The sequence below is a fragment of the Trachemys scripta genome, chromosome 2, assembly GCF_013100865.1.
Source record: "Trachemys scripta elegans isolate TJP31775 chromosome 2, CAS_Tse_1.0, whole genome shotgun sequence".
Classification (NCBI taxonomy): Eukaryota; Metazoa; Chordata; order Testudines; family Emydidae; genus Trachemys; species Trachemys scripta.
Genome location: NC_048299.1, coordinates 143,206,284 through 143,231,016, shown reverse-complemented (window position 1 = coordinate 143,231,016; position 24,733 = coordinate 143,206,284). Strand labels below are relative to the sequence as shown.

General features: G+C 47.3%; 1 protein-coding gene across 3 annotated transcripts in view; it reads right to left on the bottom strand.

Annotated features, from left to right (window-relative positions):
- Positions 1-23,878, bottom strand: part of ELMOD3 (ELMO domain containing 3) — a 46,410-nt gene extending 22,532 nt beyond the window's left edge. For all 3 annotated transcript variants that reach the window (XM_034761706.1, XM_034761705.1, XM_034761707.1), the window contains exons 1-9: positions 23,808-23,878; positions 20,678-20,758; positions 18,276-18,345; positions 17,200-17,262; positions 13,807-13,898; positions 12,591-12,714; positions 10,880-11,002; positions 2,417-2,547; positions 1,193-1,269 (exon numbers count right to left, since the gene is read on the bottom strand). In XM_034761706.1, the coding sequence (XP_034617597.1) occupies positions 1,193-1,269; positions 2,417-2,547; positions 10,880-11,002; positions 12,591-12,714; positions 13,807-13,898; positions 17,200-17,262; positions 18,276-18,345; positions 20,678-20,755 (758 nt within the window). In that variant the 5' untranslated portion in view covers positions 20,756-20,758; positions 23,808-23,878. The remainder of the gene's footprint in view (positions 1-1,192; positions 1,270-2,416; positions 2,548-10,879; positions 11,003-12,590; positions 12,715-13,806; positions 13,899-17,199; positions 17,263-18,275; positions 18,346-20,677; positions 20,759-23,807) is intronic.
- Between the last annotated feature and the right edge of the window lie 855 nt (positions 23,879-24,733).

Below are 24,733 nucleotides of genomic sequence, written 5' to 3'. Positions count from 1 at the left end.
TTCACTATGTTAGGCATTCCTTCAGACTTCTCGATGAAGACCGAAACAAAGAAGTCATTAAGCATCTCTGCCATCCTCGAGGTGCATAACTGATTGTTTCATTATTTGTTCCAGAGAAGTTAGGCTGACTGGTCTGTAATTTCTCTTTGTTCCCCTTTTTAAAGATAGGTACTGTTTGCTCTTCTCCAGTCCTCTGGGACCTCACCCATTCTCCAAATGTTCTCCAAGATCATTGCTAACGGTTCTGAGATTGCTCCAGCTAGTTCCTTATATACCTCGGGGTGAATTTCAATGGGCCCAGATGACTAGAACACATCTATTCTCTAATCCATTCTTTCCCTATTGGGGCTTGTGTTCCTTCCCCCATGTGGTTAATATTAATTGTGTTAAGTATCTGGTCAACAATTAACCTTTTCAGTGAAAACTGAAGCAAAATAGGCATTGAACAGCTCAGCCTTCCTGGTAGTGTCCATTATTAGCTCTCCTTCCTTGCTAAGTAGAGGACCTACACTTTCCTTCATCTTTCTCTTGCTCCTAAAGTATTTATAAAACCTCTTCTTATCGACTCCTATGTCCCTTGCTAGGTGTAACTCATTCTGTGGCTTAGCCTTTCTGATTTTATCCCTAAATCCAGGGTCAAATATTTCTTTGCATTTGTTAACATTGCAAATCATCTGCCCTCATGCTGCCCACACACCCAACTCGGTTAAGTCCCACTGAAGTTCCCTGCAGTCCACTCTGGACTTGACTAACCTAGATAACTAACTATCCAGAGCCTGGATATAACCCCTGTCCTGCAGTGCCCCAATTCTCTTCAGTATCAAGCCACATCAGATACCAGAACACACACTCATTTACATATTAGAGTGCTAAATACATATACAGCCCTACGCTAGCAACCTGTCTGAGACAGAGACATAGCCAATCGTTCAGCACATACCCTTAGACATACAATCCCTTTACTAGATGCACAGCTAAGTAGAAAGTCCCTGCCTGCTTTACTGGGGTACAACTCCTTCCTCTCTACCTGTGCTCACATTTCAGGCCCACCTGCACTACAAAGCAGCACGTCAAAACCAAGTGGTAATTGGGTATCCTGGCATGGTGGTACATGAAGTGTAGATGAGCCTTTAGTAATGCAGCCTGGGGTCTACACACAGGGCTCTAGGGCCACACTGGGCTGTGAACTCACCGAGAAAGATGTTCTTCCCTCAGGGCCTGGATCACGATGCGAGTGATATTTATAGACATGACACAGAAAGGGAAATTCTGGAAAAGAAACAGAATGAAATCAGCAATTCCACCCCTGTTCTCCCGGATAAGGCCCTCTTCCCTCCAGCACCTGGACAATGCCCATCCTTAGGTCTCTGTTCTAGTTAGAGATGGGTCCAGATCTAAACCCTGGATATTGTAAATTCTTTGGGGCAGGAGCAATCTTTTTGTTCGGTTTGTACGGCATCTACTACAGTGGGACCCTGATCCATGACTGGGGCTCCTTCGCACTCTGTATCCATATTTATTGATATCACCAGACTCGAGTCAGAGTTTGCAGCTCAAACCTCTCTTTCCATTGGGCCAAACCCAATCAGCCCTGACCCTCAGTTTGGCTACAGTTATTGAACCCACATTTTAATCTGAGGGTTTGGTTCCACCCATTCCCATTATGAAGATATAAAGTGTGGATTTGGATTAATAGATTCCTAGGCCAGAAGGGACCATTGTGGTCTTCTAGTCCAACCTCCTGTATGACGTAGGCCATTGAATTCCTCCCAAATAATTCCTAGAGCAGATCTTTTAGGAAAATATTCAATCCTGATTTAAAAATTGCACTGATGGAGAATCCACCATGGCCCTTGGTAAATAGTTCCAATGGTTAATTATCCTCCCTGTTAAAAATTAGCACCTTATTTCCAGTCTGAATTTGTCTAGCTTCAACTTCCAGCCATTGGATCAGGTTATAGCTTTGTCTGCTTGATTGAAGAGCCTATGACCAACCATAGCTGGGGTTTGGTTCTGGTATATGATTTGGGCCTGTCTTTGATTTAAACATCTTCTCCCTCACCAAAACAGAATAAGCAATGATGGGTGTAAAACAAGTGAATAAAATTAACACGCACCATGGGGAACATTTTATAAATGAGAATTGTTTGACTAATGAGACTAAAGTTTGGCTAAAGGGAGGCTGTGAAATTGGCAACGTCAGATTTATTCAAGGTGCAAAGTAGCCAACGTCTATCAGGGCTGTGGAAAGACAGCACCATAGATCAGAAACGGAATGAAGCAGAGAATCTGGGACGTGAAAGAGTTTTCCTAACAGCCAATCAAAAAGCAGGATTCCACACTTACCTTTCCCTGAAGTTTAATAATAATAAATAAATACCAATCCAGAGTCAGAGTTAAAGAGGGAAGGACATGCCTGTGATTCATGCTGGGACAGCTTGAAAACGTCTCGAGCGAGGGGTAATGTCCGAGAGTCCATTACAAAATACAGAATTTGCATTAATCCGAGCAATCCAGTCCCACGCAGGTCTGTCCCAGGATCCAGACCTTTAATATAAAAACATACAGCCAGGTAAGCCGTGCATGTTCCTGTCCTGAATCACTCAGTATATGCTCTCCCTGTCTTATTATGTGCCTGCTTTGGAGCACGATATACATTCTGACAAACCTTTCCATTGCCAGTCCTTATGGTTGCTGAGAAAACCTCAAAAATATCAACCAGGTATTAAATGATGCAGTGATACCTGCCTGAATTTGCAGTCAGCCTGCGACAACGGCTCTAAGTGGTGTGAACTGCCCCATTCATCTCGTGGAATTGGCATTTTCCCCCAATCAGCCACTGAATTCTGCATTTCCACCATGGAATTCACCATTTTGCTGCAACTGGGCATCCGATATATTGTCTCCCTTGTCTGCCAGGACCTGCCTGCAGCTGCTCTTGCTCTCTAGTTTTCATATCCAGGAGAAGTTAACTGGATGCCAGGGCAGGCTCCCCACACTGCTCCATGGAGCCAGGCAGTAGAGGGGTCACAACCTCCCTCCCCTTTCTTACCTTTTCCTCTCTCCTCTGTGGATCCACCATTTGCAGACCAACTTTCCCCTCCGGTGGGCTCAGGCCCAAGCACGCACCAGAATGCTTTTTAGCCACTTGACGCTTCAGAAGAGTTGCCACACCAGCTAGTAAAGGATTCTGGGACGTGCCTATGACCATTAAAAGGAGGGAGTAGCGAGCCATTTGGAGCCCAAATGGGGAAAAAAAGGGGTTGGTGCTTTGTTTGATTTGTGTTTTTATGATGACTAATGAGGTGATTGCATTTTGTTGTTTGGTAGGCAGGTTGCTACGGGTTTGTAAGTTTGTTTTTTAATGCTTATTTTTTAAATTATAGAATTCAGCTCTTCTCCATCCTATCGAGCCTGGAAGACTCTGGATAACTGGAGATCATTTTTACAAAAGAACCCACTGAATTCTTCAAGCAAAAGCTCATGAGTTTACAAATTCAGAGGACTGTTTTAGTAAACTGCAGAACGTTTGCATGCCTGAATAAAATGTTTGGAACCTTAACTCAGCATCCACGACAACTAAAGTCAGATTAATGTGGGTACAATAAGAGTTGCATGTTACTTATGGTGGTGAAATGTAGGTACTGACAAAGTGTCTGGTGCAAAAGCTGCAAACATTGGAGATGACGTGAAAACTGAAGCAAAATAGGCATTGAACAGCTCAGCCTTCCTGGTAGTGTCCATTATTAGCTCTCCTTCCTTGCTAAGTAGAGGACCTACACTTTCCTTCATCTTTCTCTTGCTCCTAGGCATGGCAAGGATGGGTAGACTATGATATAATTACATCTGTAGAAGCCTGAAAAAGTGACTACAATCATCAAAAGGTCCCAACTCCAACGATTGGGCCATCTTGCTAGAATGACCCTGTCCCAGCTGCCTAAAATTGTTCTCTATGGAAGACTGCATGGAGAGAGAGTCGTGGACATCCAAGAAGATAGTCGTGCCCCAAAAGGCTCAAAACAGACACGGGCGAAGGCAGCACATAACATCGGCCTACCCAACCCGGGCGCTGGAAAAAAGGAGACGATGATGGTCACGTAGCACTCCAAACATGACACAGAAGGGACTGGTGCTGGAGGTGAATTTCCAGCTTGGGTAGACATGTGCACGCTAGTGCTGATCGAGCTCGCACACTAAAAATAGCAGCATAACCATAACGGCGCAGGCAACGAGACAGGCTAGCCACCCTGAGTACAATCCTGTCTGAGATCCTAGATATGTACGTGAGCAGCTAGCCCGTCTCACTGCCCGCACTGCCACTAAACTGTCATTTGTAGCATGTTAGCACGATCAACGCTCGCATGCACACGTCTACCCCCTCAGGAAATTCCACCTCAAGCTGCCGTGCCAATGACCCCGTGTGTCACTGTGACTAGTGAAAGCTGCCAACCCTCACAGACGGGGGGAAAACACTGACTGTACTGTCTCTCAGCTGTCGTCGACATTAAGGTAGGATCTGCTGCTGACAGTCAAGTCGAAGTAACTCCATCAACCAACAAACATGCGACATGGGAGGACAAGGTTTCAAGAAGTTTGAGGAAAACTTTCTCCTGGGAACTATGATTAGCATATGCAAATGGGCAGATATAACTATAGAAGAAGCAGAAGCATCGATCCCTGTTTCTCGTCATCTATGCTCTACCTCTCTCCTATCCACCGCTTTCCATCCTCCTTCCCAGCCACAGAAAAGGACCATCTGTCATGGTCTTCCCTGCCTGTCACCCACTACCTATTTTGGTTCAGCCAACCCTCCTTACGCTACCACCATGCTAGAGATGCAATGTTGCTTAGTCCCATCATGTCCCATTCTCCCCCCATTCGTTCACCCACTTTCAGGTAATGGAAAATAGAGAACAGAAGCAGTACTGCCTAGTGGATAGAGTACTGGACAAACTCAGGAGACGTGGGTTCTAGTCTCAATTCTGCAAGGTAACCATGGGCAAGTCACTGCACCGCTCTCTGCCTCAGTTTCCCCATCTGTAAAATGAGGCTAAAGATGACCTTCTTTGTAAAGCGCCTGGAGATCTCTAGATGAAAAACACTATACGAGAGCATGCTATTATTATTGTTATGTAACCGAGGACACACAGACTGCAAGGAGTTTAAGTATAAAAACAAAAGCATTTTTTATTGCAGGAGCACAAGACACAAGCTCATTTAGGGCACGCTGTATCTGCTACAACCTGTGCCAAACAGCAGCATCTACACAGTACAAGGCAGCAAAGGAATTCGTGACATCTTCTCCTTAAAACGAAAACCCCATGGCAGTTTCCCTGGTGTCACTTTATAGCACAAACTAGCAAGCAAATGTGTTTACAATATTGAATAGGCATCTATGGCTCTGAAGGAACAACAGAATAAGCTATCTCCATTCTCTCCTTAAACACATTTCAACCCCCATCCCCAAAAGCAGAGCACAGGGACCAGAGGATGGATACCTCCCAAAGAATTTGAAAATTAAAAAAAAACACAAACAAACAAAAACACCACCACCACCATCACCAAGGAACATCCAAGAGCGTTTTAGGCTCGTAGCATGAAAAGGACTCCATGTGTGCCAGTAAAGCAGACAAGACTAAAGAAAATTAACTGGCCACTCAAACCAATATCAGGGAGTTAATCTCTGAATACAAGACAGTCAGAATTAATTTGCGCCCAGCAAGTACAACCAATGGAATTGCTACACGCAAATTAACTATAGAGGAAATGTGAGGATTGGTGGGTTAGTTCTGATGTCACTTAACAGTTGCCCAAGTCGTTTCCCTTAGGACACATCTACATCACAAACTTTGGCCAATGCAAGTTATGCTGGCATAAAGCTGCCGCAGTTAGTATACTGCTTGTGTCAGCGATGTGTGCACTCACCAGGAGTGCTTGTGTCGATGCACCATGGGTAGATATCTCAGTTTGCAAATCACCACCTTCCAGCGCACTGTCTTTTGGAAAATTTTGGTAATTTATGGTGGGGTGGAAACAAGTCACACAGGGGTGGCCAGGAGCAAAGGGTCAGCTTCCCAGCATGCAACATTCTTCATCCCAGAATGTCATCCATATCCCATCATTTTCATGCCTTTTCTAAAAATCCCATGAACCCACGTGGCTCTCCTCACTGTCTGCCATCTCTGACAGAAGCATGGAGCCTGCACAGCTCTGCATTATTGTTGTGAGAGTTGCATGCATATGGTACACGATCCTCTGGTATTTGCAGAGGCGCAAGAACTGAATCAGCAGGGAACATGATGCTTTCATGGACGACAGATAGCTGTGGGACATAACGAAAGCCAGTTCAAGATGGTTACTTTCGTTCACAGAGAGGCTGTAGATGGTGGAGCGCCGTTTCTGGGCTCAAAAAACGGGCACGGATTGGTGGGATCGCATCATAATGCAGGTTTTTTGATAGAATGAGTAAAGACTGCAGAACTTTTGGCTGCAAAAGGCCATACTCCTGGATCTGTGTGCCGAGCTCACCCCAGCCCTCCAGCACAGCGACACCAGACTGAGAGCTGCACTGACAGCAGAGAAGTAAGTGGCAATAACACCATGGAAACTTGCAATGTCGGATTTCCACAGGTCAGCGGGAAAATCATTCTGCAGTTGGAAAATCCACAGAGGGGCTGTTGTCATGCAACCGTGCAGGGCCATTAACTGTCTCCTGCTATGCAGGACTGCGACTCTCAGCAACGTGCAGGACATAGTGGATGGATTTGTGGCAACTGAGTTCCTGAACTGCCGTGCAGCAAAAGCTGGCAGCAAATCCCTATTTTGGCACCAGCCCACCCTGCCACAGGGTATATGAACAGAAACGGCTATTTTTCTATGGTTATGCAAGCGCTGGTTGATCACTGGAAACACTTCACTGACATCCATGTTGGCTGGTCAGGGAAGGTGCATCTTTAAGAACATAGAACTATTCAGAAAGCTGGAAGCAAGGACTTTCTTTCATGACCAGCGGATTACCACAGGCGATGCTGAAATGCCCATAGTGATCCTGGAGGATGCAGCCTACCCCTTGCTCGTGAAGCCATACACTGGCCACCTTGGCAGCACCAAGGATAAGATTCGACTGCCAGCTCAGCTGGTGTAGAATGACAGCTGAATGTAAGTTGAAAGGACACTGGCATTGTTTATACACCTGATTGGATCTCTATGAGAAAAACATCCCAGTGGTTATAGGTGCCTGCTGTGTCCTGCATACTATCTGTGAGGCAAAGGAAGAAAAGATGCTGCCGGGTGGAAGGTGGATGTGGAGCAGCTGTCTGTTGAATTTGAACAGCCAGACACAAGGGCTATTAGAAGTGCTCAATGTGGAGCTATACAGCTGAAGAAGGCCTTGAAAAACCCTTTGCCAGTAAGCCACAATAATGCATTGTGATGGACTGTGCTCCACCTGGCCCTGCAGGTTTGAGGCCTGTTAGGTGTACATCCATGACTAGAACACTGTTGAGGCACCTATTAATTTTGCGGTGCTTGCTGTACATTTACAATTATTGCACTGTGTTGTCACTGATCCTATGAGTTGTGTCACACCGTACAAAGTAAATGGGTGCTTTCAGTACTGCTAGGCATTCTGCAGCGCATGTTGGGAATTAATAAAGATGAATTATTATCCCAAAAATATAATTTTATTGAGTAACAAAACCAGTGCAAAAAAAAATCTGTGCAATTTAAAAGCACGTACATTAAAACCTTAATAAATTAACAGAACAGAGCTTAACAAGGAGAAAGAACATTCCTGTCCATTTGGGCTACACATACAGCAACTGTGGCTCTCACAGGCCAGTGTATGTGAAGCTGTGGTTGTCCTTACTGTCCGTTGGTGTAAAGTGGTAAGGGTAGGGATGGGACCCCTGAGGCCCAGTGGAATGTTGAGGGGGGGGAGGGGACGTAGGGACGTGCTAAAATGGAATTTCTCCAAGGGCTGCATAGGGAGGCGAGCCCATTATTGTTGAACTTGTAGGTCCTCAAGAGTCTGCAACATTATATCCTGGTGCATCTCCCTCTCCTTTGCCTGCTGGGACTCCTGGACCTCTCTCCTGTCCACTCTTTCCCTCTCCTTACAGTCTGCAATATTCACCCTCCATGCCCTCTGCTCACAATCTGATGCAGCACTGGCTTGCAAGATCTCGCTGAACATATCATCCCAAGTCCTCGTCTTTCTTCTCATGTGCTTCAGGCGTCCTGCAGGTGTGGAGGGGGAACCCCTCAAGGCCACGGCAGCGGCTATAGATAAAGCACACAGAGGTACTGTTGTTAGCATAGTCACAACAGAAAGCAAAAGTTCAGGTTCAGAACTCCTTTCCCTGGCTCCCCTACAGTTTTAAACCCGACCTGCTTATTGACACTTCTGCTTCGGAGTGCTTGTGTTAAGCACCATTCACAGCACCCACTGTGGTTACTATGGCCTGCAAGGGGCGAGGGAATTGCTCAGTGGCATGAAACTAGGACTACAGGGTACTGGTGCTGAATACTGGCAGCACTTTCCACAGGTGGTGATGATTGTAACTGATCTCTCACTCCTGAGGATAACAAAGGCACAGAAAACACAGCTGCTGCTGGTGTCCCAAAGCCGTCTGAGCCCATACGCCACTAGCTTGTTTACTGCCATGGTGCCTGCTGAAGTTATCACCGATCGGCATGGGAAAGCGTCCAATGGCAGAGGAAAAAAGGCTGTCATCCTAGAAACCTTTGGGAGAGGATTGCAGATACCTCCATGGAAATTTCATCAAGATCTCTCAGGAAGATTCAACAGCCATCCCTGTGTACATGAAACAAACTGCTATGCATGGCACCCACTGCCTAACTCCACAGGGGACTGAAGAGCCAATATTGACCTCTCTTGGTTGTTCTGCTACCTCTTCTGGTATGAATAAATGAACAAAAAGTTGATAGCAATGTCCTGCTAAGTTGGGAGCACTATCGGTACATCATTGTAATGTGAAATACATTTACACACTTACTCAAGGTTCCTTCCCCGGCATTGGGTCGCCCGTGCACACTGGACTGTGGGGGCGTCTCAAACAGGTCCTGGATTGTGGCATAGCTGGACCCTGCTGGTTGCATGTCTCCCATTCGCCTCCACTTCTGTGCTGTTCATGGCAGGGGTCTGTGTTTCGGGCTCCTCAGCGGAACCTAGAGTGGTCTGTGAGGTGGTGGTGGGGTCTCCACCAAGTATGGTATGCAGCTCTTTGTAAAAGCAGCAGGTCTGTGGCTCAGCACTAGATTGACTGTTGGACTCTCCACCCTTCTGGTATGCCTGCCTCAGTTCCTTCGCTTTCATACGACACTACTGCTGATCCCTGTCGTACCCCTTCTCCTGCATCCCCCATGCAATCTGCTCATAGATCTCCCCATTTCTACGGCTGGTCTGTAGCCGTGCCCATACAGCCTCTACTCTCCACAGTCCCAGGAGATCCAGTATCTCCTGTCTGCTCTAGGCCAGTGTGTGTCTGGAGCGTGTAGCCAGCATGAGTGGCTGGGCAGTTGCATACAACAATGGAGAGCTGCTAGGTGTGGTCGTCACAATGGACATTCATAGAATCATAGAATATCAGGGTTGGAGGAGGTCATCTAGTCCAACCCCCTGCTCAAAGCAGGACCAATCCCCAGACAGATTTTTACCCCAGTTCTTTAAATGGAACCTCAAGGATTGAACTCACAACCCCGGGTTTAGCAGGCCAATGCTCAAACCCCTGAGCTATCCCTCCCCCCAGGAAAAGGCATTTCAATTAAGGTGCTGGGGAAGCCGGCCCTCTGGTCTCTATGACCCCTGGCAGTTGAGTTCACAATTGTGACCAGAGCAGTGAGGGTCAAGAATTGTTGGACAGCTGCTAGAGGGCTGTTACGTTTGACATAGGTAATGCCGTGTCTACACTCGCACTACATCGACCTCAGTTAATTGACCAGGGCTCAACACAGCTCAGAGAGATGGTGTTACAATGGGGCGCTCGCCTCAATGGGAACCAAATTTAAGGGTAGACACATGCACAACTAGGTCAGTGCAAGGTGGCTTACATCACCCTAACTTTGTAGCATAGACCAGCCCTTTGTCTGGCCATATTCCATATAATCATAGCAATTAGATACAACAATCATTAACAATTTTCCTTAATTGCAACTTAATTTCTCCAAATGCAGGCTAGGCACAAGAGTTTGATTAACTTTAACTACATGGAGAGCTTGAAGAGTCAGTGTTATTCTGTTGTTAAACCCATTCCAGACAAAGAAAAGACTGACACATGCTAAATTTCTTAAAGAAGCCAGTTTTTAATAAAAGTGCAACTCTCATTAATGGATTTATTTGTAACATCTTAGAAAATCGTTTTGTAGCTGAAGAGAAGTGCTGTGTTTTTTTAATACACAAAACAGAGGTAGAATCCTTGCTTTATATGCAAACTGAAATGCAGCCTTAGCTATGGAGTTGCAACCAGTGCCTCCTGACTAAATCAAACCCTCGGAAAGAGCTTATTATTCAGAGATCACCAACAAACAAACAGCAGTGGCCAACCAGGAACACATGGTGAACCAGCGATGCCAGTGGCATCTCACTGGGCCATTACTAGCTATGCCAGTGGTGGCACCAGAAACTGGTATATCAGCATCTGACTGTCCAGCTGGCTGAGACAGCGACAGATGCCAGATCAGCAGCTGCAATGAAAAGCATACAGTGTAGAGCAGCTGCAGGGGGATGGAGGTAACAAACCCAGAATCCTTTAAGTCAGTGTTGGGTCACTTCAGCCACAAGGCCGGAGTGATAGCTGGGGACCCCACCCTCAAAGTTCTGTACTGCAGAGCCCACCCTCTCCTCACTGCCTCACCATACCTTGAAAGCCCAGCTCTTCCCAGTGGGCTCCGTAACGGGGACAATCGAATCTGGAGCCTGTTAGTTTCTTGTAGATGGTCTGCAGGATCCTCATGTGCACTTTCTGATTATTATCCAAGCCACCTGTACGGAAAACACTGATCATCTCTCTGTGACACTGAACATCCCTCTTCTCTAACGCACCAACGTGGAGACATGGCAAAAAAAACCCCAAACCGAAAACCGTACAGGTTAAATGGATTCACAGAAGAACTAGACATTTATGTGGATAGCAGGAACATCCAGTTAGGAAAAAACCCAAGGAGTTCTGAAAGGGATGGAAACCTCCAAGTTTCAGAGCACAAGCCAATCCTCATACTGCATAGCGTTAGAAAGAGTCTTTCCCTGTAGGTAGGTTAACAGCCTGGTGCAGGGGTCCTTTGCACCTTCCGATGACACAGCTGATGCTGGACATTGAAAAAGAGAGACTGCACAATGGAGCTCCCCCTTAAGGGTAAAGAGCCTCTGTGCAGGAAACAGAACTTTCTCAGGGGCCAGCCTCAGAATTCTGCAAGAAACTAGGGACCATCCCAATCCTCCTACCGTCCGCTCCCAGGACGAGGTCCTTTCTTTGGCTATGCCCTCTCTAACATGAATACAGAGCAACGTGTGTATTTAAACTAAACAAAAAAAAAACCAACCAAAACAAGCCACTTCACTATGCACAATTCTTCCCCCCTGGAAGAGGATGAGAGAACAAATACCATGGGACAGATCAGTCAAGTTGCTTAATGCACTGCTGGAAGGTGCGCAGATACTACGGTGGGGAGCACAGTACAAGAACTAGAATAGAATAGAATACTGGTTTGACCCAGTGAGACAGTGCTTATGTTTCTGTGACAACAGTTCATTTAACTTGATCAAAGTTTGGATCATTTATTTCCCTCTATCTATGGTACTTATCTGGCCCTCACAGACGTAGTATCTGAAATCGTTATGATCTTTAATAGATCCATCCTCACAACAGCCCTATGAGGTAGGGCAGTGCTATTATCCCTATTGTACAATGGGGAACTGAGCACAGAGAGATGAAGTGACTCGCCTGAGGCCACACAGGAAGTCCGTGGCGGAGAAGGGAAGTCCTAGGCTAGCACTTTAAACACTGGACCATCCTTTCTCTTAGCACACACCAGCTAGACATATAAAGATCACAACATCTGACTTCCCTGATTCTTTTATGAGGAGAAGAGATTTCTAAACCTGCCAAGCCCCTTCAGAGACCACCCCAAATCTTCATGCAAACAATGATCTTGGGGATCCTAGTGGGGATTTGGTACTTGATAAGCCTGACATCTCCCAGCAGGAAGCAGGTGTTTCCAGGGGTCATATTCAAACCCTATTCAATAAAGAGCCCCCAATACAAACACTGCCTCTTTTTGCAGAAAGAATTTGTGACCCAGTGACTCAGAATGTCTGGTTTGATGGAGAGGGAGGATGCTAGTGAGGTGTGTAGGGAACAGGGAGAGAGGGCACAAGATGGCTCCTGAAAGTCCTCAGTCCAAGGTATGCAGGCAGGAGTGCAGGGGAAGGCACTGCGTTCCAGGACACCAGCTGAGGGGAGGGGTGGATCACACTTCAATCATTGAATATACAATCAAAAACAATCACCCGAGGGAGGCTGATTAAACGGGCTGGGCAGAGCTCATCCTCCTCATTAGACGGGAATACTCACACTGGGCTATCGCCAGGGCCAGATCCCGCTCGCCTTGCAGCTGCTGATGGAGCCGCGGGGGGCCGAAGAAGAAGTGAGCCACAGCAGACAGCCCTCGCCTTTGCACTGTCGGCTGGATCTTTTTCTAAGAAAAAGATGATACATAAAGAGAGGTGTCAGGGTATGTGGTGCAGTCTCCCTTGGAATCATCTGGGAGAAAACATGGCAGCAAATCTTGTTTCGCAAGGGAATTTGTTAATTAATTGCGTAGTGACAACAAGAGTTGAGGTTGCCTAACACTTTCCATTACAAGACCCTGTTTTCAGTTGCCTATGATTTTGCCAAACTTTAACCTCTCGAGATTAAATTTCCCATGCCTGGTCTTGACTTCAGACCGAACATTTTTGGAAAGTTACAGCAAAAACATTTCAGCTGCTTCTGAAAACGAAGTTAGAAGAAAAATAGAGTGGTCAGTCAACGTTAAAAAAAATCGTACAACTATTTCTTTAAGAAGCTCTAGCATCTCTATGCTTCACGGGAAGGACTTGAAATTTGGCAGCATGGAAGACGTGGGGTCAGAGAGGTGCCTTTTATCATCTCTATGAAAATTCACCAAGATTTAGGTGCATTACACACCTTTGTAAATCCCCATTTGCACGTGCTCAGAAGAGGTTTGTAAGACTGTCGCCGCTGCACTCTGTTGCACTGAGCATGCTCTAGTCCAGAAGTGAAGGGGCTGGACACCAATCTTCCTGGAATTGCTCCTCCCAGTTTACAGGCACTGGGGCACCAACCACCAGAAGTGAGTGAAAGACGACTCCCTCCTGTGCTACCAGTGCTCTCCCTCTTAGCGCCCAAGCTACACAGAGGAGAAAGCAATCTGACTCGAATGCAGGGTGGTAAGGAGCAGAAATAGTGGCAGGCATAAGCTGGGAAGGATCGGACCAGAGAGGGACAGACTGGAAGCGGATGGGGGGGGTGACTGGGATTGGGCAGAAGACCGCATAATAGGAAACGGGCAAAATGGGGGAGGCTGCCTCTGGCCAGGAAACCCTGAGGTCTAATCTCAGCCCAGCCCACCCTCACTGTGTGGCCTTGCACAAGCCACTTCACCTCCCTGCGCCTCAGTAAAATACTCACTGCAGGGAAGCGTCCCAGGGACTAATGAGTTCCTGTCTGCACAGTGCTACGAACACGCATAACGCTACATCGTTTAATCCCAGTGGTTCGTACATACCCTGCACTCTGACAGGTCAGCTGTCTGGAAATACTGCAGTGCTTCATTGAAGGCAATCAGGGGCACGTGACCTGCAGACGTCCCCACGATCCCTGCAAATATGAAAAAAAACAGCCCTGCCTGGGATTCACGACAAGTCTCGTTACACTGAAAGAGTCACAGCCTGCTCCACAAAAAGCCCTGCACTCTGACCAGCTTCCCTCCCCCATCAGTGATGCTAAACTTTGCCTACTGGCCTTACAGAGATGCTGTGCTCGTGGCAGGCCAGGCCCCTCACTTTCCCACAAAATCTCTCTTTTGTGTTAAGATCTTCTCCAGTCAATATTTTTTTCCACCTGCGTCCAAACTTAGACCTGCATGCATAACATTAGACACACAGCTTGTAGGATGCGCTGGTCACCCCACTCAACTTGCCCACACCACTTTGGACAAGAAATGGACACGGTCACAATTTCAGATTCTCTTTGCCAGGGCCCCTCCCCTGTTGGTTCATAAGAAGAATGAGTGGGGAGAGTGGGAGCATGCTCAGAGCATCTGTGATATCCGTGGGACTTTGGTCCGTGGTGACAGCCCAGAGTTTGGAAGATCACCGAGACAATGCTATTGGGAAACATTACACAGAAGGTGATCACATTTCGGAGGGGTGTGTTTCAGATGTTGGGCATGTCACCAAAACAGCCCCTCTCTCCTTGAGGAAAGTTTCGGCTACATGGAGGCACCTGTGCAGAGTCTGCATCAGCCACACCGATTTGGTTCAAGGTCTACAGGCCCAATTCTCTGCTATGCCCAGCCAGTTATAAAATTATGTACCCCTGGATCTTTGCCCAGCCCTGGCAATGGCCTCTAAGAGACCGTCTACCAGCTGAGCATAGGCAGAACACAGCACACTCTGGCCATGCCTGCTGTCCACCTCTGTGCCAGAACCGCAAGGAGAGTGGCATAGATCTCATGGCAAGAACAGTATGTGATCGGGTAATTGAAGTCTATGTCATCAGGCACACGCACAAGGTGGCAGAGGTAAGGTTGCATGGGCAATCTCAATTCTAGCATTTCCTAACTTTTGAGGCCTTTACTTTGCAACCTTAACATCCTTTGAATGTAGATGGTTATATGCAGTACACCTCTACCTCGATATAACGCTGTCCTCGGAAGCCAAAAAAATCTTACCGCGTTATAGGTGAAACCACGTTATATCGAACTTGCTTTGATCCACCGGAGTGCGCAGCTCCGCTGCCCCGGAGCACTGCTTTACCGCGTTATATCCGAATTTGTGTTATATTGGGTCGTGTTATATCGGGGTAGAGGTGTATTTATAGTGAGAAACAAAATCCTTTAGATGACTCTGAAGTCTGAACCATCAAGTTTTGCACACTCCATGCCTACGTAACAACACAATGTGACTACTGTGACCCCTGCCCTGCCGGGAGTGGGTTCCATCCCATTTAAGTGGTCTTAAATTAAACACAAAGCTCTTCAAGGCAGAGATTCTCTTTCCTACTGTGTGTGTTAGTACAGCACCTAGCACAATGCAGGGCCAAGAGAAGTGGGGCCTCACAACACCACACACTCTCCAGAGACTCACATCATCTTTCATCTCCCACAAACCCTCTCCAACACAGAACACACCCCTGCCTTTCCCCTTCAGGCAAGCGACTATCCAAACACACGCAGGCGCCTCCAGAATCCAGGCGTACACACAGACCCCTGCCACCTCAATCCATACCCACAGAACTTGGTACACAGGCTGCCCCCGCACACATCTGCAAGCACCCCTCCTGCCAGAGAAGCAAGAGCAGCTCCAAAGGAACCAGTGGAGTTGCACAAGCATAAAACTTGTATAAGCAAGAGGAGAATCGGGTCCTTCATCTTCACACCACACTGGGATCTTCAGAGCAAATACAATTCGCAGTGCGTCTTCACCAGGCCAGACCTGGCAGGAAGCTGGATGGACAGACCTCACTGACTAGCTGCTTTACAAATGCTTCTTTGACACAGTCCTAGAGGTAGGCCTGCTAGTAGGGCAGGAGAGTAAGATTTGTGTCAGGATCAACCAATGAGACACTCCATTGCCTGGGCCAGTCTCAGCCCCCTAGTCTCTTCGTGGTGCTTCACTGCCTCTGAAGACATCAATTCCCCAGCTCTGCAGCCTTACCGCACGGCTAACACTGGCATCAGGACCCCAGACCAGTCACTATCTCCCCCTCTGCACTAAGATACCAAACCGTGTGCTGGTGACTGATTTAGAATAAGGGTACCATTAAAATAAACTGAAGAAGAAAACAACCCCCAGGCCTAGAAACCAGAGCATCTAAAAATTTGTAACAGGAAAAACTTTGGACTTTGAGTCAAATAAAAATCCCCTGACAAACTTGTGTACAAGATAAGAAATGTTAACATGAAAGAATCTTATTGTGCTCTCCAAGACCCCCCTCCTAAAATATTACGGGAAAGATAATATACACACACTGATGTAGAACTTCAAAATGAAGAATTGCTAATGATAGGATTTGAAAGCTTTGTTGGCTATATTTTTAATAAACTGAAATTATAGATAGCGAATAAATATACAGATAAGATAACACACTGGCCAAGGCTTTGCATGGCATAAATGTATTTTTTTGTCAATTTCTTTTTTATATAATGTGATTATTTGTTTGAAATGATATTGTTGGCAAGATAAGTAATGGGTTGTGTTGGAAGATGTAAGTAAGAGATACAAACAGGTACTGTTATGATAAACAAACCCTCCCTTTTCTGGGAAACTTAAACAGGGGGGATCCAGGGCAACCCGACTCAGAAACTGCAAAGTTAGCAGGAAAAATGTAGACATTAGGTGATTAAAGCTTGTGCATGCTGGATGTATGGGTTATGTAAATATCAATGGGTAATGTGTTGAATGCTGATTGGAGGAAAATTAGGTAATTGAGCATGTAAAAATGCGACAATACATGCAATACAAATACATGTGAAAATGGGACAAAATCTGAAGAAACGCCAGACCAAAAACTGAGGAATGAGACAGGACCAGACCAGGAGACCAGGGAAGATGATGACCAACATGGAGGAAAGGAGGACTTCTCAGTGTCCCGGAATGCGGTAACTTGGGGCCATTTACCTATATTCCGTCTTGTCTGTTATTACTTATCTGGCATAAATGTATGTCCAGACACTAAGTGACGACAATTCTATCTGAAATTGTATTAAACAAAGGCAAAACTGATTAAGCCTAAATTGGGTGGATGTGTGACTCAGTTTCCCATTCTACATTCCCAACCATTCCTCAACTCCCTAGTCATTGACAAACCATCTGTCTCCCTTGTCAGTGCCACTACGAGATTTAGTTAGTACCAACTGGCAAGGATACCAGGTAAGCATCACTGCAGTTATCTGTACCTGACTGGAGACTTTCCACTGCCTCCCATTCTTCCTGGGCTTGCAGCAACTCTGCGCTAGGATCTGGCAAAAGAGACAAGAAGAGGGTTAGCTACAGCTGGAACTCTCAGGCCAGCTGTTTGCTTTGTTTCTCCATCAGCCAGCAGATAAAAAGTGCAACAGTTCCTGTGACCTTACGCTTGGCCACCTTTGGGGTCTCATTTAATTTTCCAGTTTATCACAGACCAAGTTGGACGCTCTCCAATATAAAGCTGAACAACAGCAGATTCCTTGACAGCTCCTGCCTTGATTATCTGCTCCTGCCCAGAGGCCTGCAGCAAACTCACCCAGTTCCACAGAGAGGAGAGATTATCAGCAAGCATAGAAGGAGATTGTGATTAGCTCTCTCAGGGGTGCTGCGGGTAAGGCCCTTTCTCCACTGCACACCTGCAAAAGGGCTAGTACAGGAAGTCAGAGGGGAATTCCACAGAGCTTTTTCATGTCCCACTCAGCAGCCGGACTTCCCCCACACCACCCAGGACACTGCAGAAGGGAAGTTCAGTGTACCACGTCTCTTCCATGAACAGGAAGAGGCCTGAACTGTGGGGGAAGAAAAACGAGAGCACAACCCTATTCACTTGATTGAGATTCCAGAATTAAAAAAGCCACTGACACAGCTCCCCAGCAGAAAGGCTCAGAATCATGGCTCTGAGACATTTGCTTAGTTACTAGACAGAAAAACTGGATGTTGCTTTGGGGAGACAGGACAACAGCAAACCCACATGTTGGAGACAATCTCAGAGCAGGTGGACAGGACAGAAAGCCTGATCGAAGCCTTGGAGCAATGCCATGAGGGGTCCTGGACAGTCTAGCGACAATGAGGAGAAATACTTGGTCAAGAGTATCAGGATCTTGACAATGTGAACTGGCTGAGGATAGTGAGATTCTGGCCAAGCCCACCAGCAGAATGGAGAGGATTCGCTCAGCAGGCAGAAAGAGCAGCGCCATGCTGTTACAGCCACTGTTGGAGCACGTCGGTCCCCTCCAGAATTGGAAAGCAACAGGATATTAAGTGGAAACATTCAAATACAGCTCACCAGCTTCTGTGCGCCCATTGGGTCCCTCTGCCAGAGCCTGCAGGAGCCCATTCTGCTTCAGCACCGAGATCTACGCAGAGAGAGAACAGTCAGGAGGAGCGATGCCCTTTACACCTCCTGTAGTTTTTCAAGGATTTTTTTTTCTAGCCCAATGTGCTGGGTGACCCCAAACAGCAGCAGAGAAGTGGGGTCTTCAGCACAGAAGGGATCTTAAAGACCTATTTCCCTCCCCACACCTGAGGTTTCCTTGAAGCCATAATGACCTGTTCTCACTTTGGGAAATATCCCAGCACGCACTATTCTTGTTACGCCACAACACCACAGAAGATGTCCAAAGCCTGGTGACACACTGTGTGCGGGGCGGTGTACAGGGAAACGAGGGAATCCTTCGAAGGTTCTCTGTGGCTAGCACAATGTGATACCTTCCCAGATCCTCCCCGAGCCAAGAGACAAACTTGCAACAGCTACACAGACCTCCTGGATTGTTCCCCCAGTAAAGAGCCCACAGCCACCACCCTGCTCACCCATCACAGGTTTCCCCAGCATTCCCATGCTGGAGCTGCTTGAGTTCACCCTTTCCCCTGCCATGAGACAAGCTGCACAGGGAATGGGGTAGCCAGTCAGGGAGAAATAGTCTGCCCCTCATCATAAGAAGGGTTTGTAGAGGAATGGTGTCACTGCTGGAGGAAATGGGTTAGCCCACCTAAGACAAGCTGGTAAAGGAACAGGGGAGCACCTTGGAGAGTTTGGATCTATCCCCCACATCCCCCGTGAAAAGAACTGTTTGAAGAACTAGGGAGGCCCTTGTTTAGGCCTCCAGAAAAGCCGATATAGAAGGGCAGGTAGGCCTAAGCTAGCGTGCTTTCTGGTACAGTAACACCACACTTAACGTTGTAGTTCTGTTCCTGAAAAATGCGACATTATGTGAAATGATGTTAAGTGAATCCAATTTACCCATAAGAATTAATTTAAAGTGGGGGGGAGGATTAGGTTCCAGGGAAAAAATTTTCGCCATACAAAAGGCATTATATACATATACAATATAAGTTTTAAACAATTGTAAACAAACAGTTTAATATTATACACCGCAATGAATGATTGTGAAGCTTGGTTGAGGTGGTGGAGTCAGAGGGTAGGATATTTCCCGGGAATGCTTTGCTGCTAAATGATGAACTAGCACTTGGCTGAGCCCTCAAGGGTTAATATGCTGTTGTTAATGTAGTCTCACACTCTACAAGGCAGCATGGACTGAGCCAGGAGGGAGGAAACACAAGAGATGCAGGGCGGTAGCTGCAAACACTTCCCTGCAAAAACTGAACATGATGATGAGCCCACGCTATCCAGCTGGATCGCAGCACTCCCTCCTCCTGACAGCACACGCACGGCTGCACAGGTGCTCACTTCCAAAGTGCTGGGGGCGGAGGGTGCATGCATGAGTGAGAGACGTGCATTGCCCCTTTAAGTATGCCCACCCCACTTCCAGTATGTTGCCCTTTTAAGCAGATCAACCAGTTCAGACAGGAAGCAACAGCTTCCAGCAAGCTCCCTCCTTTCTGTCCCTGAGCCCTGTCCCCCTCCTCTGCTTTGTGGAGAGGGGGTACAAAGCGGGGGTGGGGGTGGGGGGCAGGAGCAGGGGGACAGCGTGATATCAGCTCCCCTCTCCCCCCCATCCCCCAACAAGCAGGAAGCTCCCAGGAGCAGCTCCAAGGCAGAGGGCAGGACAGGAGCAGCACAGCAGTGGGGGGAGGGACAGCTGAGCTGCTGGGCAGCTGCTGAGCCACATACCTTACAGGGAATTTAGGGGAGCTGATGGAGGGGGCTGCCGGCCCCCCCAGTTCTAATCCCCACAAGGAGGGGCGGCTCTTCCAGAGAATCCTGCAAGCAGTGGACAGAGCAGGCACCTGCCAAACAAGGTTATGAGGGAGCATTGCGCAACTTTAAACAAGCTTGCTCCCTGATAGATCAGCAACGTAACAACGTTAACCAGGACAAGGTTAAGTGAGGAGTTACTGATTCACATTCAAGCATGTACGCAACAGGTTTGTGCTTTTTGACAACTGCAAGTCCCAGGCCCAACACCGGCACCATGTGCACCAGTATCATGTCACAATGAGCCACAGTATGATAGTGCTCACGCCTTTTGCAAACAGTGAAAGTTAGGGAAGAGTACAGTCCATACCGCTTTGTAAATGCATACACGGGGACAGTGGTGCCATGAAAGCCCCTAATGGAACACACACACACACACACACAAAGGGACTTTCCCAACTCTTTGTGCAATTACAATTAATTCCTAATGTTGCCCATCATGCAGATCTCTGCACATAATATAGAGAGACGTGTCTAATGCTAGAGTTTAGTCTCAGGCTGCTGAAAAGTATGAGAATATCTGAGATACGCACAGGTATGGATTTGACAGCCGGAGGAAGGAAGATACCTTGCTCTTCAGATTGGTGGGTGTCTGTGGTGCATCTGTTCATGCCCTAATGAAACAATGAAATCAAAGTCACCAGGAAACAAACCACCAGTCACTTCCTAAAGTAGCCCGAGTTCCTGTAATGCACGTATAATACTGACACAGTGCAAGCATCGAGTTTGGTGTTCTGGCAGATACAATCAAATGGAAAGGAAATAAGAAAAATCGTTAACATGAAAATTTCTCCTCATTTTCAAAGTTTCAGTTGCTTTAACTTCTGTTTCTTCTGTGTGTGTGTATAGTGAAAGAGTAAAAGCTAAGTACTCTAAAGAAAAGTTCAAACCACAAATAACTTTCTAATGTTGTTACAATAAAGAAAAGTCTGTTTAAATCTGTTTCCCACAGTGTGGGGTGTGCATAAAGTGCAAAGGACTAGCCCGGGTCTGCTAACAGACCTCTCATTTGTTCTTCAGAGTCTCAGCTTTCATTTTTAAAAAATATTAAGTCTCCAGTTGTTATGGTTGCAAAAACAAACAAACAAACAAAACCTTCAAAACATGACCTCCGTGTAAATAATATAGTGATACATGACTGAGTTTGCAGAGAGTGTAATTAGCTCTGAGGTGTGGATTGTCTCATTCATTCATAAAATTACTTCCAGAATTTTACTGGGTGTCAGCAGGGAGTATCTTCCGTTGAATTCCAAAGCAATGGATATGCTGTTATCCGTTGCAATGCTTCTCTTTTGTAGCAGTCTTCAAGACCAAATACTTTACCCAAGTCGGCAGCAGTGAATGGGAACTACATGTCACCCTCTCAAAAACAAAACCTAGGTTTGCAAAGCTGTGTGCTGAAGAATATGGTCATGCATCCTGGCAAATAGCTTCAGGGCTGCCTCAAGATGTTTTGTTAGAGAAAACATTAATGTTGTCACTTAACAAATAACTACTAAAAATCACTTAAGTAAGAGCTAGTCTATGCTGCAAAAGTTTGGGAAACTGTGACTTAAACCAGCTTCCTGGGCCTATGATCTGTATTCCAGTTCACAAATCTGCCCCAACACAGGGGGAATTCCAGGAACCAGGCTAAAGACTGGGGGCACGTTGGGGGCTGGAGGAAACATGGCAGTGGCAGACCTGCATCCAGCCAGTTCTGCAATGAGCCACTGGAGTGGCCCTCAGTGGCTACAAACCCTCAGTTTAACGTAGTTTTTGCATATAATTCACTGGGGAGGGGTTAGAAAGGAGCAAGATAAAAAATTCTATTATGTGCAAATGTAACAACTTCTTCCTGCCCCTTTAAACTTCAGCATCGCAACACAGAGCTTTACTACTCGAGCTAAGCACGAACTAGTTTGGCTGGTAGCCGGACAAAGCTCTTACCCTATGTGAACCAGACATTAGAGGAGGGTCCAGCATAACACACCGAAGCAATGGATTACCTATTCACGGATCACCTCATTTTACAGACAACACAATCAAGAGCAAAGATGTGGCAGGTGTTCTTTCTTTCTGAGGCAGTGCTGCTGAGTGAATGGGATTTGGAACTGCCATATTAAGAGAACTAGGTTTTATTTCAAGTTTCTGCCGTCTCTCAGTCAGATGTGAGGCCACGATGAATAATAAGGGTGGTGAAGGGTATAAAATTATTAGTATCAGTCTGTGGAAGAAGTGAGTCTAGAGCTCATGGTATCTGGTTCCCCATGCAACACACACTCTCTGGATCAGAATATTTTTGATGGGGGAAAAGCAGCAGGTGGAAGAGCATTTTGCTTGTGTCCCATCCAGAACTTGAGCTATGTATCAAATGCAGATTCTGGGGTAGTGCATATGCAACGATAGAGTCATAGTGCAAAAACAAGCTCTATCCACAGATGGGAAATAGTAATTTTCAGTTAAACTAATGCATTTCTATTGGAACAACAAGATACCTCCTCGACCCCAGTACTATCCCCAGGACAAATTTCAAAGTCCAGTGCAGGGAGCGTGACAGCCTTCAAATAAAGGCTGTAAGAATTTGTTTTATAATGCGAAGCATTAGGCAACCTAATTACAAGGGTTGCTGCCAGTACTCCTTTTATAAGGCAAATAAAGCATCAATCCCTGCAGCCAAGATAAAGCATGTCTACACTTCAGCTGGAAGGTGCTACTCCCAGCTCTAGCAGAGGTACACGCACTAGCTATGCTTGAGCTAGCATGCTAAAAGTAAAAGTATGCCTGCAGTGGTACTTGCAGGGGTCAGGCCAGCCATCCACCATCCGTACATGACTAGGACCTCGGCCAGGATTGTATTCAGGCAGTCAGCCTGAAACATTGCAGCCCCACTGCTATTTTTAGTGTGCTAGCTTGAGCACAGCAGCTGGCTCCAGTCACTTGCAGGGATGAGCCCTGGGCTGGAAATTCCTTTCTCCCTGGTTGGAGCCCCTCAGATGGCTGGGCTGGGCCAGGGACGAGGGCAAGCTTGGCCATGCTCCTCACGGCCTGAGTTCAGACTGTGTGTATGTCTGCCCTAGGCTGACCAGACAGCAAGTGTGAAAAATTGGGACAGGGTGTGTGTGTGTGTGGGGGGGGAATAGGAGCCTATATAAGAAAAAGCCCCAAAAATCGGGACTGTCCCTATAAAATCAGGACATCTGGTCACCCTAGTCTGCCCAGGAGCTGGGAGGTGTAATTCTCAGCTCAGGTAGACATACACACGCTAGCTGTGCTCAAGCTAGCACGCTAAAAATAGCAGTGGGGCTGCGATGTTTCAGGCTGACTGCCTGAATACAATCCTGGCCAAAGTCCTAGTTATGTACGGATGGTGGATGGCTGGCCTGACCCCTGCATGTGCCACTGCAGGCATGCTTTTACTTTTAGCATGCTAGCTTAAGCCCTTTGCAGACCCCCGCTCCCCCTTTGCAGGTCCCCTTTCCTCAACCCCTCCCCCTTTGCAAATCCCTGACCCGCTTCCCTACCTCCCTTTGCAGCCCCCCTTTCCCTGTCTGCCCCTTTGCAGACCCCGTGACCTTTGAACCCCAGTCACCCCCCCCCACACACACACACGGCCGTCCCATTAGCCCCGCCCCCCGCGAGCCCGCCACTCCTCGCAGCCCCAGCCCCGGGCGCTTCCCTCACCTCGCTTTCTCCCCCACCTCGGCTCCTTCCACCGCCAGGCGCCTGCGCTGCACGCCGGGAGTTGTGGTTCCACGAGCCTCTCTCTCCCAGAAGGCATCGCGGATCCCAGTCGGCGCGGCTGCCGCCTCCCCTCCCCGACTACAGTTCCCAGACACCTCCCGCGCGGCAACATCTACGGCGTCCTAGGAGGGACAATCCGGGATGAACGAAAAGGCGACGCTTCCGTCCGGGGAAGCTCTTAAAGGGATCTGCGCCCTAGCCAGGGGCCCATCTCCCGGCCATCCCCAGCCATCGAGTACAGGGGGCCAGCCCAGTGCCCTGGCCCCACTGACACGTGCAAGGGCCTGCCAGGGCCCTTTGGGGTTTGGGGGCCTTTCGCCAGTTACAATCCATTTCACTCTGATGCCCCATTAACACTTGGAAGAAAGGGCTTCTTAGTGCAAGGAGCTGCACCGCCTTGCTTTCAACGACAATGATTTCACAAAGAAGGGACTGTTTTCCTAGCACCCTGCCCCAGCCCTCCTCCCCATGCTGTTATTACTCTGTTATCATCGTTAATAACAACAAGCAGGCTGCATTCCTCAGGGGTATTTCTTGCAGCACTCAGCAACTCCGATCTTGTTGTACAGAGATGAAAAAATACAGGAGGTCCCTTGTAATATGGGACTGTTGGCGACCCTACTTTGAACCAAGGAGAACTGAGCAGACGTTTGTGATGTGGATTCCCTTTAGCTCACGTCTCTTTGGAAGCGGTTTAAACTACACTGAAAAAAGGCACTCTTAACACCCAAAATCCACGTACACATGGGGAGTTTTACTGGCCTAGCTACACTGGTATAATTATACTGATAGACCAGGGGTCGGCAACCTTTGGGCAGTGGTGTGCCAAGTCTTCACTAATTTAAGGTTTCGCATGCCAGTAAAAG